At 36.6% G+C, this 17,153-nt stretch overlaps 2 protein-coding genes across 3 annotated transcripts in view; one reads left to right on the top strand and one right to left on the bottom strand.

The window, feature by feature from the left end:
* The window catches only part of LOC147555802 (AP-5 complex subunit zeta-1), a 48,454-nt gene that overhangs the window by 26,944 nt on the left and 4,357 nt on the right, over nt 1–17,153 (top strand). The window contains exons 2-7 of the mRNA XM_086663481.1: nt 11,695–12,692; nt 12,773–12,916; nt 13,071–13,162; nt 13,265–13,361; nt 13,478–13,521; nt 13,637–13,725. Coding sequence (XP_086519607.1) covers nt 12,567–12,692; nt 12,773–12,916; nt 13,071–13,162; nt 13,265–13,361; nt 13,478–13,521; nt 13,637–13,725 — 592 coding nt within the window. The 5' untranslated portion in view covers nt 11,695–12,566. The remainder of the gene's footprint in view (nt 1–11,694; nt 12,693–12,772; nt 12,917–13,070; nt 13,163–13,264; nt 13,362–13,477; nt 13,522–13,636; nt 13,726–17,153) is intronic.
* Nucleotides 328–2,637, bottom strand: LOC147555803 (F-box protein At4g09920-like). Of its 2 annotated transcripts, none has more exons than XM_086663482.1 (4): nt 2,318–2,637; nt 1,313–2,211; nt 890–1,048; nt 328–808 (listed from the first exon to the last, which is right to left on the bottom strand). In XM_086663482.1, exons 2-4 carry the CDS (start codon nt 2,201–2,203, stop codon nt 521–523), a joined length of 1,338 nt encoding a protein of 445 aa, XP_086519608.1. In that variant the 5' UTR covers nt 2,204–2,211; nt 2,318–2,637; the 3' UTR covers nt 328–520. The 2 variants fall into 2 exon arrangements, with proteins under 2 accessions (XP_086519608.1, XP_086519610.1); XM_086663484.1 differs by having other exon boundaries at nt 2,360–2,605.

The raw sequence follows: 17,153 nt of genomic DNA, 5'->3' as shown, positions 1-17,153 counted from the left end.
ATGGAAGTATTTCGAGTTTCTATCCCCTGGCTCAAGCCATCTTACTCTAGATTAATAATACTAAGTTGATGAGATTGAATAAAATTTACAAGTTTCTTTGAGAAATCTTACACCTTGCAACAAAGTTTCAGTAAAAGAAAAAGATCATGTTTATGTTTATGAACAAATAGTAGAAGCTTCTCACTCTTGATGATGGTATGCTTCTGAAGATACATTTAACCATTTGAGTACTTTTTAAAGTTTCATCTTGATAAAGAGATTTCTATCTCCCCCTTCTATCTTTGCAAGAAGATTTAAAGAGCTAAATTTGTGAATAACAATAAGCTTGCATTAAAACTGATCCACGTATTAAGCATCAATAGTAACTAGTAAGAGACACAAAAAACTGACTCTAACAATGTAATTCTGTATCATAAAATATGATCAAACTCATAAACATTGATGAAATTATCGAAATGACTGAAGTTTTTTTTTTACAATTATACTTATCAATCTAGATTTGCATTTTCAGGACCACTCTTTAATTAATTGATTTTATATCGAGAATGCACCTAGCCGAAGCCCTGGGAGAACTCAGTAGCTTTCTGCTTATCTCTGGAACCTTAACATCTAGTTTGAGAATCACTTTCTCTAAGTTGCTCCCATTACTTAAAAGTAGTTTCACAAATTTTATCTCTTCATCTAGGCATCCAAAGCACCTAATCTTCACTACTTTGAGGGAATCAAGAAGACTCTCCAAGTTCAATTTCTTTGATTCTCTATTATCTTCTCCCTTGTAGATTATGCAGTCACAGTAGTTGCGCCAAGTCTACAAGGAAATCAACATGAAAGTTAACCCTTTACTGTCGATAAAACTATATTTATAGTTAATATAAGCCATCTTAATTACCTCAATATCTATTGCTAGATATTCCAGACTCGGAGAGCACTGCAGTAAGCAACCCATAACATGGAAATCCTTCTCGCTTGTACCACATTTAAGAGTTAACTTCTTAAGATTTCGGAAAGTTGGTAGCAAACTCCACAAGCTTGGTGTATAGCAAAGGCACTATTTAGGTAAAACAACAAGAGAATTCACCATTTATGAATCAAGAATATGATAACTAAGATAACAAGAAAAGAAATTTACATAACGAGAAGGATAAAGCATAAATTATAGTTGGATATCCCCACTTAAGCAACTATTGTTTATCAAGGCTGTGATCTTTGAGAATATATTTTGTAACAAAACAGTAAGATTTGAAACATTCTTCTTGCTAGATAGTATAGACATTTTTAGGAAGTGTAAGAATAAAAGAAATGGTGCACGTACCTCAAATGTCGTTGCTGATAATGTAAGAGATCTTACATGTGAAAATCTTTCTAGGAAATTAGTCATAAGCTCGTTAAATGGTTTTACATAAGAATTACTACTCTTGTCTTGTTTAATATCGACAGATAAATCAACTAAAAAAGGCATGTCATCAGCTATAAAGAAGTTATCCATGCTGGAATCGGTGAACTCGAACGACACGAGATTTGGCAAAGAGATCCTTATTATAGAGTTAGAAGTAACACAACTATCTATGCGAAAGTCTCGAACGGTTGAAGAGGAAATTAAAACTTCTGGAAAAGGAATCCATTTGCATTTTTCCAAAATCAGAGTTTCAAGAACTAGAAAACTACAAAAAAGATTTTGATATGAACTTTGATCTGCGAATGTTACTGAACTGAGACAAAGTGTTGTTAGCGTAGTAAAACCAACAATTGTAGGAACACTAAACCAAGAATAAGGTGCTAATGTCAAGTTCAAGGTAACTAGTGAAGTAAAATTGACGAGCGGTAGACCGATTTCATTTCTTCCGGTGATATAAAGATAAAGCTCTTTTACATTCTTGGAAATGGCAGAATTGATCCAGTTATTAATATGAGAATTATTAATACCAAAACAATTGAGAGTAAATCTTTGAAGATGAGGATGGGTATGAGACTGAAGAGCTCTATAACCAAAAGTTATAAAGTTTTGTTTATCAGTTAAGGCATAATACTCAAAGTAGAGAGTACTGAGTTTCATCCATAAATCTTTCCACCTTTTTGATAAAACAGAAGTTTGAACAGCACATCTGGTCGGAAGGAAGGATAGTGTAAGCAAAAGGATGATATCTGGTAAATTATCGATGTTTTTTTGGTTACTGACCAAGTTTGAAGAACTACTAGGATCCATAGATTTCCCTGCGCAAAAACGTTTTAACAAAAGAAAAATGAATTCAAGCAGAAAATGTAACAATTGATAATATGTAGTAACAATCAATAATGTTTGTATAAGTAGAAATAGTACCTAGAAAACTCTCTTTGATGAGGGTATGGTTTGGAAGATTACCTTTCTAGCTATATATGAAGATTGCAGCACAAGAGGTCTCTCTTTCACTCTCTTCTGTTTCTTCTCTCTCTCTGTTTCTTCTCTCAAAAGATACATATATATACTAGTAGACTAAAATGAAACAATTCCAACATATCACCTGGTTTGTATCTATTAGGAAGGAAGATCCCACTGATCTCACAAGATCGGCTGGTATGTATCTATTAGGAAGGAAGATCCCACTGATCTCACAAGATCGGTGGATTCATTAAAATTTGAAAGAGAATCAACTCTTTTCCATCAGTAGCGGATCCAGAAAATTTTCTTTGTAGGGGCACATTTGATTATGTTAAATAGTAAAAAAGCAAATACCATCACCAATGACGAATTGTCAAGCATCATTAAGAACCTTTACCGAATTTAATTGTAAGTAAATAATCAAAAGAAATACGTGTCGTACAAACTAATTATTGCCTGCATGTCATAACAACGCTCCTAGCTAATTAGGTTACAGAATAAAGATAAAAATAATAGTGTTAGATTATATAAAAACAAATATATACGAATTATATGTTAAGGTAAGGACAATTTATCTTTAAAAATCCTCATAATCATATTTTGTAAAGATAAGAATGGAGGGGAAGATAGATACTAGTGAATTTTAGAAAAATATTGCAAGAAATATACAGAAAAACGAAGGATGAAGAAGGCATATAGTAATATGGGGATTCAAATAACAAAGAAAATTTTAAGTGTCAAAGTGATAACTTCAGAGAAAGTAGGGACAGAAACAAATAAGTAATTATGAAGGCTCTGCCAGAAGTGTTGTTGGTGCCCCATTTCTTCGTACTTGCCTTCTAAAGTTTGCCTTTAGACGAATACTTCAAAAGGGTGCCTTTAAAATCTTTTACAACTAATAATTGAGAAAAAAGTTTGCCTTTAGACGAGCATTTCAAAGGGGTGCCTTTAAAATCTTCTACAACTAATAATTGAGAAGAACTGAAAGAGAAAGGAATGGTGGGACTTGATGTCGTGCCCGCGCACGACTACGCCCATCTCCATCGAGCCAAATACTGGTTCTTGTTTAAGAAGTGGAATTATATTATTTTAACATGTAAATCTTGAAAAATTTGGAACTATAGACATTTTCGTCTAAGGGCACGTGCCCCCATAGGCTCCAACGTGGGTTCGCCCTGTTTCCCATGGTGCCCAATATGGCTAGAACTCTTTAGTTAAGTTTCTTTTTTTGTTTGTACAAACTTATGTAAAGTTTCCTATCTATTGTATATTATTTCTATTATAAATACAGATAAATGTTATCGGTTTTCCATCACCGAAACCATTCAATCATCTTTCTTATGGTACACAGAGATATTTACACTCCAACGAGGTATTAGCCAATCCTTCCCAGTAGTCTCTTACCGTCATCTTTGAGTTCTTTTTCACTATTCTTTGCAGTTTCGATTTCAAATCGGTTCTCCTCACTGCTGTGGGTATCTCTTCTTGGTGTTTAATGTTCTCGGATTTCTTTATCAACATGAATCCTATCGTACCACATACACCTGCTTCTTTGTCAATTGGTTCGCTCGCTCTCGATCCCTCATACCAGCTCAATGATTTGCTTGAAGCTGACATCAGATAACTACCTCTTATGGAAGCCTTATATTCTCTCTCTCTCTCTCTCTCTCTCTTGGAGAGTCAACATGTTTTGCATCATCTTGATGGTTCCATTTTCCTACTCCACTTACTCTGCAACAAGAGGATGGGTCATTTGCTGTAAATCCAACATATGAATCTTGGAAAAGTATGGACAAGCTAATTTACATAGTCCTATATCTTGTGAAGCCATGACATAAATCATGGGTCTCACTCAATCTTCTGATGTCTGGGATCAGTTAACGTTGGTCTATGCAAATTGTGGTGTCACACGGGTACTTCAACTAAAGGAGGAAATTAGGTCTCTTTGTCGTGGTAACTCTACCATTTCGGATTATGCTCAAAGATTTCGGGTACTTCTCGAATCTTTGGCAGCGGTAGGTGCACCTATAGGAGATGACGAAATAAGTATTTTGGTTCTTTAAGGGGTTAGGTTCTGACTACAAGTCTTTTGTCTCATCGGTTCTAACTAAACCTCCTTTGCCGACTTTTCATGATCTTCTTCAGATGGAGCTATCACACGATGTTATTACCAAGTCTTTTGATACCACAATTGCTCCTCATGAGGAAGCTTATTATTATTCTTCGTCTCAACGCCCTCCACACCGAGTCGTCAAGATATTGAAAATCGACCCATATGTCAATGGTGTAAGAAGATTGGTAATACGGCTAATCGTTGTTTCAAATGAACAAAGCAAAATAGAGGTTGTCCTAATGACAACCGCGACTCTAGCCAAGGGGCTTCATCAAATCGTGTCAGTGCCTTCTCCCCCAATAACCATGATGCTCACACGGTTGTGGACTCTCCCGATGATGATGTCACCTGCCCTCATTGGTATGACTATAACAGATCCCTAGGACCCTTCTTGGTACGCTGACAGTGGCGCCTCCACTCACATGTCCTCCTCTTCAGGTATGTTTTCTACTTTGGTTTCTATCAAGGTAATCGTCATGTTATTATAGGTGATGGTTCCCCATTGCCTATTTCTCAAAAAGGTTCTCTCACTCTTCATACTTCTCATGGTCGTTTGACTTTACCGAATTATATTCTTGTCCCTCAACTCAAAAAGAATTTGTTATGTATTAGTCGCATCACTGATGACTTAGATTGTCTTGTCACTTTTTCTAAACATGATTTCACCATTTTTCAGGAGAACAGAAGGTAACTAGCAACCGGAAGTAGGCATGGAAATTTATACACTCTCGATCAACCTCAATATGTCATTTTTTCATCTATTACGGTGTCTCTTAAAGCCCCTCAAGATATTTGAAATTATCATCTTGGTCACGTTTCATCCAAAGTTTTAGATTTACTTAATAAGAATAGTCTAGTTAAATTTTCTACTAGTCAGACGTCATCTTGTACCTCTTGTCTTATGAGCAAGAGTCATCGCATTCCTTTCGATTTAAATCATAATGGAGCAGATTCCCCCTATTTTTAGTTCATATTGATTTATGCGGACCTTCTCCCGTCTCTTCATCTAGTTTTAAGTATCATGTCTTGTTTGTTGATTACTATAGTAGATTTTCGTTGTTATTTTTTCTTCGTATGAAGTTTGATTTTTATTCTGACTTTTCAAAACTTAGTAGAAAACTACTTTACAACTAAACTAAAAGTTTTGCAAATGGATGGAGGAGCTGAATTTCAAAGAACCGAGTTTTTATCTCTTTTGACTCAATGTGGAATTGAAAACGTATTTCATGTCCTTATACTCCTTCTCAGAATGTCCGCGTCGAGCGTAAGCATCGCCACATAACTGAGATGGGATTGAGTCTTCTTTTTCATGGTGGTTCCCCTAGTAGTTATTGGGTTGAAGCCTTTCAAACTGCCACCTACCTCATCAATCGCATGCGTACTCCGATGCTTAATGACTCCTCTATGTACTCCTTGCTCTATGGTCAGGTACCCTCTTATTCTATGCTTGGATATTTCGGTTGTCTTTGTTTTCTTTATTTACGACCTTATGCTCCCAACAAATTGTCTCCTCGTAGTCTGCCTTGTGTTTTAATTTGTAGGGTACAATCCTCATTAATTACAAAGGATTCAAGTGTTTTAATCGTAGAAGCAATCGCATCTATATCTCTCGTCACGTCGTCTTTGATGAATCAATTTTTCCCTTCAAGGTCTCCACTATATCCTCCTCTTTTGAGGACTTGGTAACTTTCCTTGATCCTTCTTCTTCTAGTTCATCTATGTCTGCATCCTCTGTTTTGCATTCATCTCCAATTCCATCGACTGACTCACACTCATCTCGTGTAACTAACTCATTTTCTTCGATTTTGCGTCAGTCCCCTTCCTTGCCTATCCCAACCTCAACCTTCCCGCTTAACTCGGACCTTTCAGGTTCCCCTCTCTCCCCTGTCTTGATTTCCTCGGATGCGCCTGCATCTAACTCCTCTTTGGATTCTAGCACTGACGGATCCACTCATCCCACTTCATCACTCTCTTCTTTATTATCCTCAGTAAGTATTTCACTCTTAGACAGTCCTAGCGTTGTTCGATCCTTGCAGTCTGGCTCAGTTTCATCATCATCAGTGGACTCACCGTCATCTTTTTTACCTCAAAGTTTTCATTCCTTGGCAGAGATTATGGCGCCTACGACACCCATTGGGACACCTTTGACGACACCGTCATCCTCCTTGTCAAGGTATCCACTTCCCCCTCGAGGCCCTAATATTTTTCGACTATTTGCGTTAGCTTTTTTTGCAGCTCTCTCTATTATTAAAAAACCAGCTCGTAGTTTCAAGAATGCTTCTATATCTCCTCATTGGCGTGATGCTATGAATGAGGAAATGGCTACCTTACATAAACAAAATACATGGTCTCTTCTCACACGACACCCTTCCATGAATGTCGTTGGCTCCAAATGGGTTTTCGTATTAAGTTGAAACAAGATGGCTATGTGGATCGTTATAAGGCTAGATTGGTTGCTCAAGGCTTCAATCAAAAACTTGGATTGGATTTTGATGAGACTTTTAGTCCCGTTGTGAAGCCTACTACAATTCAGATTTTATTCTCTATGGAAGTGGCAGGTAATTGGGATATGTTATAGTTAGATGTCAAAAATGCCTTCTTGAATGGAGATCTTCGGGAGGAGGTTTTTATGGCTCAACCACCAGAATTTGAACATCCTTCTAAGTGTGATTATGTGTGTCGTCTGAATATATAAGGCCCTCTATGGCCTCAAACAAACTCCCCGTGCATGGTATGAGAGGTTTAACACCTTTCTTCTTACCTTTGGCTTTGTAGTAAGCAAATCAGACAACTTTCTCTTTATTCTTTCAACATGTTCTGGTAATATTTTTCTTCTCTTATGTGTGGATGATATTATCCTCACAAGTACAAATTCAAAAGTTATTACTACTACTGTTGATAAGTTGAGTATGGAGTTTGAGATGAAGAATTTGGGGGGTCTTCATTACTTTCTTGGGATTGAGGCAATACCTACTACTAAGGGTCTTATACTAATTCAGTCCAAGTATACCTCTGATATGTATATTGTCTACTCTTAATTTGGAAGGGGTTAAGCCTTCATCGACTCCTATGGTCACCGGTCATCATTTCTCAAGTGGAGAGTTTTGTCATCTGATCCTACTCTCTATCGCAAGATCTTTGGCTCTCTTCATACCTCACTCTGACTAGACTAGTTTTGGCTTACTCTGTTAACGTTGCGTGTCGGTTTATGCACACTCCGACGTTGATCACTTTCAGGTTGTCAAACGCATTCTTCGCTATGTCAAAGGCACACTTCATCTGGGTTTGCATATTAATCGAGACTCCGCCTGTGATACGATATTTGCTTATGCTGATTCTGATTGGGCTGGATGCCTCGACGCTAGCCGCTCTACCACAAATTTCTCTATTTTTCCGGTTAAAATTTAATTACAGGCGGAGTCATTAAAATTGGAAAGAGAATCAACTCTTTCCAACGGTGTCCAATATGGCTAGAATTCTTTAGTTAAGTTTCTTTTTTTGTTTGGGTTATTTCCCTAATGGCCCCCTACTTTGTGACCAGCTTCCCGCCTGGCCCCCTACTTTACGAGAAATACCCATATGGCCCCCTTCCGTTATAACACCGTTACTCTCTCTCTTCACAATCTTTTCTCTCTCCTCCAGCATGTTTTCTCTCTCTGCCACCTCGTTAAAACAAGCCACATCATCGTCTTCACCGACGGGTCGCCGGCCGGCCAAATTCTGGCCGGCGACCTTCAAACTTTTTTTTTCTCTCTCTTCTCTCTAAATTTTTTTTAGATTCTCTACTCTCTCTCTCTCTCTCTCTAAACTCCGGCGAAGGGGGTTTCCCTTCGCCGGAGTAGGTCGAAATCGACCTTGAACAGATCTGTTCAAGGTCGATTTCGACCTACTCCGGCGAAGGGAAACCCCCTTCGCCGGAGTTTAGAGAGAGAGAAGAGAGAAAAAAAAAAATTTTGAAGGTCGCCGGCCGGCGACCCGTCGGTGAAGACGATGATGTGGCTTGTTTTAACGAGGTGGCAGAGAGAGAAAACATGCTGGAGGAGAGAGAAAAGATTGTGAAGAGAGAGAGTAACGATGTTATAACGGAAGGGGGCCATATGGGTATTTCTCGTAAAGTAGGGGGCCATGCGGGAAGCTGGTCACAAAGTAGGGGGCCATTAGGGAAATAACCCTTTTTGTTTCTACCCACTTATGCAAAGTTTCCTATCTATTGTATATTATTTCAGTTATAAATACAAATAAAGGTTGTCGGTTTTCCATCACCAAAACCATTCAGTCATCTTTCTTAGTATCAACCTTAGTCATCACTAACTAGTAGGTTTTTTTTAATCCACTAAAAGCTAGTGGTACACAAAAGTATAACGGTTAATATTTTTATTATCATGAGTTTCTCTTTTATTTATGTAATTTATTGATGGGTTTTCCTAATATGTGATTTAAGAAACATGTTAAGAAATAACTTATTTCTGATTTTAACACAAAATCATAAATTATTTCTTTTTCTAATTTAATTGTTAAAACTAGAAGGTACTTTTAGCCTAACATTTGCTTTAAGCAGAACACATTCGACCAGGACTAGCTCCTAAATAATTAGTTAGCCCATTTATAATTACTTAATTGTAAGTGTGAAACTTGATGTGTGTTGATATATTAGAAGATTTAAATTAAAATAAAGAACACAATAGGTTACGTGGTTCGGTCCGAAGATCACGACCTACATCCACGGAGAAAGGCATTAATGATTATATTATATTATCTCCACAATCGTGGGATTAATTGGTTACAACTCGATAGACTCCATAACTCAAATGATTCTAAAATACATAGAGGTCACTTGTATTTATAGATTGACTTAGGTATCTTAGTTTCCTAGGACTTTATCTGGGATAGATACAAGATAACTAAATAATATATTCTAAATCTTCATATATCTTGGATGATTGATATTTGATATCTTTGAATATCGATCCATCTTGATCCTTATAGTCTAATACTCCCCCTCAAATTGGAATGCGGAACTTGTGAAATATCCAACTTGAAGCTTGTTAAAATAGAATTATTTCTAAGAAAATTTAAAAACATAAAGGCCACCTCACCCCCCCCCCCCCCCCCCTCTCTCTCTCCCTTCCATTTCGTTAGCTCTCTCTTCCACTTCATCTTTCTCTCCACCTCATCCCCTTCCCCGGTGAAGGTCGCCGACCACCTTCAAACACTAAAAAAACTTTTTTTTCTTTCCCTCTCCTCCTCCTCTTCTTCTTCTTCTTCTTCTTCTTCTTCTTCTTTTTGCTCTCTTTTTTTTTCCTTCTACTTCTTTCCCCTCCCTCCTTCTCTTTATAAACTCCCTATAAGCTCTCTAGCGAAGGGGAGTCCCCTTCGCTGGAGATCTGGTTTGCCAGACCTTGGAAGGTTTGGTTCACAAATCTGGTGAAACTAGACCTTTCAAGGTCTGGTCAGATCTAACGAACCAGATCTTCGACGAAGGTGAGACCCCTTCGCCGGAGAATTTAGAGAGAAAGAGAAAAAAGGGAGAGAAGTAGAAGGAAGAAAGAAGAAGAAGAGAAGAGAATGAAGAACTTTTTTTAAGAGAAGTAGAAGGAAGAAAGAAGAATAAGAGAAGAGAATGAAGAACTTTTTTTATGTTTGAAGGTGGCGAGAGAGGTGAAGTGGAAGAGAAAGGTGATGAAATGGGTGATCTTGGAAAAAGTTGAAACTGTCGGACACTTATGGAGACCAAAACAGTGAGTTGATCACAAATTGGGGGCCGAAACAGAATAACCCTTTCACACTTTATCATGTTGCAAGTTGCTTGCAACAAGTTTACAAGAGATCAGCAACAGCTTGCAAGAAGTTTGCAATAACTTGTTAAGTTGCAAAAAATATTGGGTGTTTTAACTAAACAAAATAAAATTTTGGGTTTTTGACCAACTCTTCTTTTTGACTTAAAAAATTTAATTGGGTCTTCTGTCAAATTTCCTTTATGATTTTTCTTCCTTAGGCCTTCATTATGAAGCTCTATGAAGATTGTTAATGATAAAATTCTCCTTCTGTCATTCTTGTTTATGTCAAAAATTTTCTTCCGGAAATCAGTCAAGGGGTTGAGACTGCTACGTTGAATTCCGCTTTGCTCATCTTGATTGGGGGGCTAAACATGGAAGGAACTCAGAAATCTTTCCGACGCTTAAGACAGTCAGATTGCCTTTGCAGTTAAAATAATGAGTATTGAGTGAACCCGGGTTTATGGAGTTTGACTCACTCTTTGTGTTGAGACTTGAGAGAGTCTATTTGCTCATGCCTTCTTCGAGGGGATTGATAACCTTTTATAGTCTTCTTTGGTCAACTATTGATATGTGGTGTTAATGAGGCGACTGAGATCCACCATGCTGGATTGAAATTACTATTTCGTAGTTAGATGATATTAGGATTTATCTTTGGGACTATCCTGTATCTTTGATACTTAGAAGTTACATTATCTAAGGATACTTAATAGATTGTGTTTCCGAGTTTGTGGATTCTTTTGAGAAGTTTCCTCCTTGGGACTCTTGAAGCCCAAGTTTAATAAATACTTAAGATCCTCACGGACTAGGATCTTTGATAGGATTTCAGAATTAAGCCGGTAAGCATTATGCACGTATCTACCCCTTGCTTTGGATTGAGGTATCAACCCCTGTGACGCGGCTCCCCTAATCTTCTCTTAAATCCCACAGTAGGCCTGGTTGCATTTGAGTCAAGGCATGGCTTATGCGTCTAGGACGATAATACCGTCCTCCCAAGTGTGCGCTTGATTGGCGTACCTCCTTCGAATTCAACCTCCATAGTGACTTGATTGAGGTTGACTCTTTGGAGTTTTGGTGTATTATAAAAAGTATAAACTTCTGTTTCACCTTCCTCCGAAGTAAATTTCTAATTTAATATGGTTTATTATAAAAAAAAATGCTTGCCACAGTAGACCAACTTTAAAAGAAAAACATTGGAAGTTGGAAGAAGCTTATTTGCTTAAAATTTTGTTAATTAACAAATCCTCCAATTGATGGCTCGTCTTACAATACTAGTCCTAACTAAGTTTATCGTCTACAAGCTCCAATAGAAAATGATATCTGATAAGGATATGGTTAAATCTTCCATGAAGTGAGCTTAATGACGTAATAGTTAAATTAGTATCACAATCAAATTTTATTGGACTAACTTGTTCATACTTCTGTTTGCCGATGACTTTGGATGATAATAGTGAATGTTGTGGATGAGAACACAGAAGATACTTTATCTGAAGAAGACGGAAAAAGCGGTGAAGAATATGAGGACTACGAAAGTGTCGAAGAAGAAGGTGAACGTGAAGCTAGCATGATTCATCTCGCATCTCACACCGATGAAGGAAGATCGTAGCCAACGGAAAGAAGATTTTCCGATCTGAATGTACTATCAGAGGGAAGGTGTATTCATTGATTATTGACTCCGCAAGTTTCGATAATTTTATTTTCAGGAAACTTGTTGAGTATCCACAGTTACCTGTTGAGGATAGTCCTTCACCACACACCATTGACTGGATAGAGCTGGCATGGAAATTGACAAAATGTGTCGAGTTCCTATCGGTATTGGAAAGTACTACAAATAAGATGTCATATGTGACTTGACCGACATGGATGCTGACCATATCCTCATTATACGACCATGGCAATGAGACATCGATTCTCATGGTGCCCCAAGGAAAGTAAGGTTAAAAGTATTTCACATATACTCTCGTCTTTGTTGAAAATTGAAATTAAAAGTCCGTACACGAACACTACACACGTACATAATTTATATTTGGGAGTCCATGTTAAGAGCCCGACGTTGTAATTGAAAAACAGCCTCTGAGACTCTTAAAATTCAAGGGCTCTCAAAATTGGGCGCCCCAACCCGACATTGGTTTTGCCCTCCAAGGAAGATGACATTTTGCGGGAGAAGATTGAAAAATTTCTAAGTGTTTGTACGGGTTGTACTCGGTTTCTATACCAACGAACTATCAACAAAAATACAGTATTCGATGAAATCTGATGAGAGTAGAAAACTAGAAATAGAGAGTTGAAAAGAAAAGACATTTTGGGGGAATTTGTAACAAAAATGGCGAAACAACCACCGGAAAATCGAGATAGAGATTGGGATTTTCATCTTAGATCATTATCTCTTAATGCTAGAGATTCCTCTTTAGCTAATGATCCTGCTTCTGATCCATCTCTCCTTCTCTCTGTATGTTCTATCTCTATAGAAAATTTCTCATTTTTATATCTGTACATATAATCAAATTTAATAAGATTTATTTTAATCAGGTTAAGAAGCTTCATGAGATTTGTAAAGCTGAGAAATCTGAGGATTTGGTAGCTAGGGTTTATCCTCAAGTCAATAAGCTCTTTCAACGGGCTGTTGCTTCTCTGTCGTCTCAGTCTCGTACCTCAAATGGTCTTTTATTACTGGTGATTTCTCTTTCTCTCTATTGGAAATGAAATTTCAAATTTTACTTTCAGACCCATTAATGAAAGATTGCAAATTTTAACTTCTTTTATTCCTAAATGTATTTTGGCACTTGACTTTGGAATTGCTAATCTTTGTTAGTGTTGAATTTCTTAGGCAATTCTTCAAATATTTCTTGATTTTGGAGAGGTGGTTCTACATGATGCAGATGCTAGTCTAAGAACATTTTTTCGTTCATGTTTGAGCCGGTAATAGTTTTCTTATATCTTGTATAACCTTTTTAGCTTATACCCATTTGAATTCTTCATTTCGAATTTTCAATACAAGTTTTTGCTATATTGTGGTTGCAGTGAGTTTGCAGATCCTGTTGTTGCAGAAGCGACCATTGATTTTCTGAATCTTAATAGAACAAAACTTATTAGTTCGTTCCCGACATTACTTCCACAGGTATGACTTAAAGTATAGTGTATCAAACATTTTTCCATGTACGGATTTGGTAGTGGTTAATCGATTGATTTTAAACTTGTGATTTTGCGTACTTAATTTTCGTCATACATTTGCAGTTCTTCCCTTTACTACTAAAGCTGATTGCCTGGAATGGATTAAAGTAAGTCTTTTTATTATGGTAGCGTGTCAAACTAGTTCATGACCGCGTTCTTCAAAATATTTGGAACAATTATATGTGCATTAGGTGATTCTGATTTATGTTTTTAACATTACAGGCTAGAAAAATCATTTCTGAAGATTTTTCCAGGGCTGATGTCTTCTGGTTCATTTCTTCCACTATTTCCAGTACTTGTGGACCTGCCAAGTGAGTTTTCTTTGAACTACTTCGGTTAGTTTTTTTTTAACTGAAGGAAGAACTATATTGAAACAATAGAATAGTGATATAGAACAAAGAATCTCATATGAAGATTTGACCATGAAACACGCAACAGGTCCATCTTCCAAATGTGCCTATCGGCACTATCATACAACTCCACTAAGTTAGGAAAACCAAGCAATTGGAATAAATCCACCATCTGCAAAAGCCAAGATTCCACAAGACTCTACCCTGTCCATATGAGTAGCAATCTGAAACACCAGCGTCCTTTTTCAACATAAAGGAATATAAAGAGGAGAAGATCACCTCCAAAGGGTCTATCAACACACCCAATATCAGTCCAGAATTTCACCCTCTTTACATCCCCTCTAGAAGAAGAGCAAGTCAGAAAAACGCGTATTTTCTGTTGCTAATACCTCTCCAAACTGTCCATCCCCCATAAGCACCCTTGGGAATTTATTAATCCCGCGATCCCTATTGAGTGCTAGACTTTTTCCGTTCCTATTACTTTTGTTAGTTTGTGCTACTTATTGAAATACGGTGTATAAGGTTCTCAAACAAGGATATGGGATTTAAGGAGGTAAATTGATTTGTGAACAATGTCAGTTCTTCATTACCTGAAATATGGTTTATAAGCTCACTAACGTGATATAGTGATTTTTTTTTACATAAGAAGATATCTAGTATGTTTCTTGTTTATTGTGGACTCAAATGGTATTTGTTCTTTATGGTCAAGGAAAGTGAAGTCCCATGCTGAAACCTTGACGCATTGGAAAACTTCGAACAACTTTAGAATAATGTCTAAAACTTAAAAAATAAAAACTCACCAAGAGTAGAGAAACTGTTTTATTTTATTGATAAACTGAATCGATTAAACAACTACTGGATCCCCTCTATATAGTATTAGGGTTTCATAAACTTAATTAACAGCTTCTAAATAAAATACAAGAATCTAAAACATAAAAAGTTTCTTAAAATATAAAATTACAAAATATAATAATTCTCTACTAACCCAAAATATTACACTACTAAAATACTAAATTTTAAGCTATCTAAGATTCCCGAAATGTCTTATGGAAATCTCCCTGCATCAGTCTCCTCTACTATAAAAAAACTCACTCGAGTTTACTATTCGATTTGAATTTTATCTTGATTGTAACTCCCATGAGAAAGCTTTTGCGTGAGTTATGCATAAAAATCATCAAATATTCACATTTGATTCACGACTTTATCATGTCACTAAGAATTCTTGGCCTATAACTGTAATGTGACTTTAGCTCTTTTTTCACCTAAAAGATAAACTTGAAAGGATCTTCAACATGGAAACTGAACCACAAACTTTGATGAAGACTGGATAATTACTTACCAATTCATGCGATACACTTTGAGATTCACAAAATATTGACAGAGGATCTTCTTGAAGGAAAAGCAATTGGACGGATATCATACTTCCAAAATTTCTCATCTTCCATATCAACTATCTTAACATCTTCCTTCATAACTTTTTCAGAAACAATAGATTCCTTATCTTGTGAAATAATGATGTTAGTCTCTTCCATGAACAAAATAATGTCAGTTTTTGTTTCATGAAAAATTGACTTGTCGTCACATTCAATTGAAATTTCTACTTTCGGGATATCAACATTATTTGTGTCCACATTTGAAGAAGCATCACAATTAGATATTGCCTTAAAATTTGTTGTAGTTCTAGTTTTGTATTCTTCTTTAATGTCTGACTTAATTCGTGAGACTTAATTAACGTATTCATCATAATCTCTACGTGGGTGCACTTCGGTTGAAAAAGTGTTTCCTTCATTTCCTAAATTCTTAGCTTATTGTTGAAATTGTTGTGCTATTCCATCGTAATCTTTTAACAATTTGCTTGTGGGTGAATCCCTCAACACATTCCCTGTTAATGGTTGATTGCCTAGGGTTTGCATTGATAGTCAAATGGTTTTTCAACCTATGAAGAAAAAGTCGGGATTAATCCCCGAGTACACCCCGACTACTCCTCAGTTCCTATCTTGCCGACTCGACTAGCGGCCAAAACCCTAGTCCCGTGGAATTCCGAGTAAATCCCCGACTCGGTCCGACTAGGACCGAGTCGACTAGTCGGGCCAGTCGGGATTATTTAGCTGATCCTTTTTTTCTTTTGCTCAAATCGACAAAGATGGTTTAGGATTTGTTCATTCGGCTTCTTCACCCTTCCTCTCCCCTCCAAACATCATTATAACTAGATTTAAGTAATTTTGAAGTTTTAATCCTCTCCAAACAAGATTCCACGTTTCTCAATCTTTTTTACTATTTCTTTCTAGAACTCAGATTCTACTCTTTTTCTCTAAAAACTCAAATAATAATTGGATGTGTGCTTCTTAGGGATGAATTTGTAGTGTTTATACTTCATTAAGCCCAAATACTTATATTTATACATATATATAATTATATATACAAAATTGACTATATATTTATATTCTACTACTAGTCCCGTGTAAATACGACTAGTAGTGACTATGCCTAGTCCCGAGTCCGCCGACTAGTCCCCCTTGCCGACTTTTTCAACATAGTTTTCAACATCTTCATGAACTGCTCGATCCACTAGTCCATTTTATCCATTGCTAACCGCAAAGCATTGATCTCTCGACCATAGTCGCCGGTTGTCTTCATAGTCTCGTCTTCTGTCATTGAGCCGCGAGAAACTTTGCTCTGAGTCTCTGATACCAACTGAAGCAGCGGAAAACTTAGAAAAGCTCTATATCTATTTCCGAAACTTAGAAAATCAAAAACTCACAAGGAGTGGAGAAACCGTTGTAATATTATTGATAAACTGAATCAATTAAACTTCTATTGGATCCTCTTTATATAGTATTAGGGTTTCCAAACCTAACAAAAACGAACTAACAACTTTTAAATAAATAAAATACAGGAATATAAGACTTAAAAAGTTTTTGAAAATATAAACCTATTAAATATAATAATTCTCTACAAATCCAATATATTACACTACTAAAGTTACTAAATTTTAAGATATCTATTATTTTCGAAATATCTTCTGAAAATCTCCCTGTTTCAAATTTGAATTGCCTAGATACAGTTTGCTCCTTCTCCTAGGTTAGCAGCACTATATCTTTGATGATGAATTATATTTGGTGTACTCTAGTTAGAGTGTTGAGAGGTATTTTTGCCAAATTTCCCTCAAAAATATATTTGGCTAAGGTGGCCTTGTGCTGAACTTCGTCGAGAGGGTAGTGGACATTGCTTGCTACCTAACTTGGATATCATGTGAGTGGATCCAAAAGCAACTTTACTTATTGGGATGGTGGAATCATATACTTGGGGTTGAGATTGCTTTAAAAGATATTAACATATAGGCAAGAACCTTTGAAGTTCTTATCATCTCAAGAAGTTACAACGTTTCA

This window comes from Eschscholzia californica, unplaced genomic scaffold (assembly GCF_041429995.1).
Source record: "Eschscholzia californica isolate CP2 unplaced genomic scaffold, dmEscCali1.0.p SCAF_2, whole genome shotgun sequence".
NCBI classification, from domain to species: domain Eukaryota; kingdom Viridiplantae; phylum Streptophyta; class Magnoliopsida; order Ranunculales; family Papaveraceae; genus Eschscholzia; species Eschscholzia californica.
Note: the sequence above shows the minus strand (reverse complement) of the source record. Positions and strands in the feature narration are given on the sequence as shown.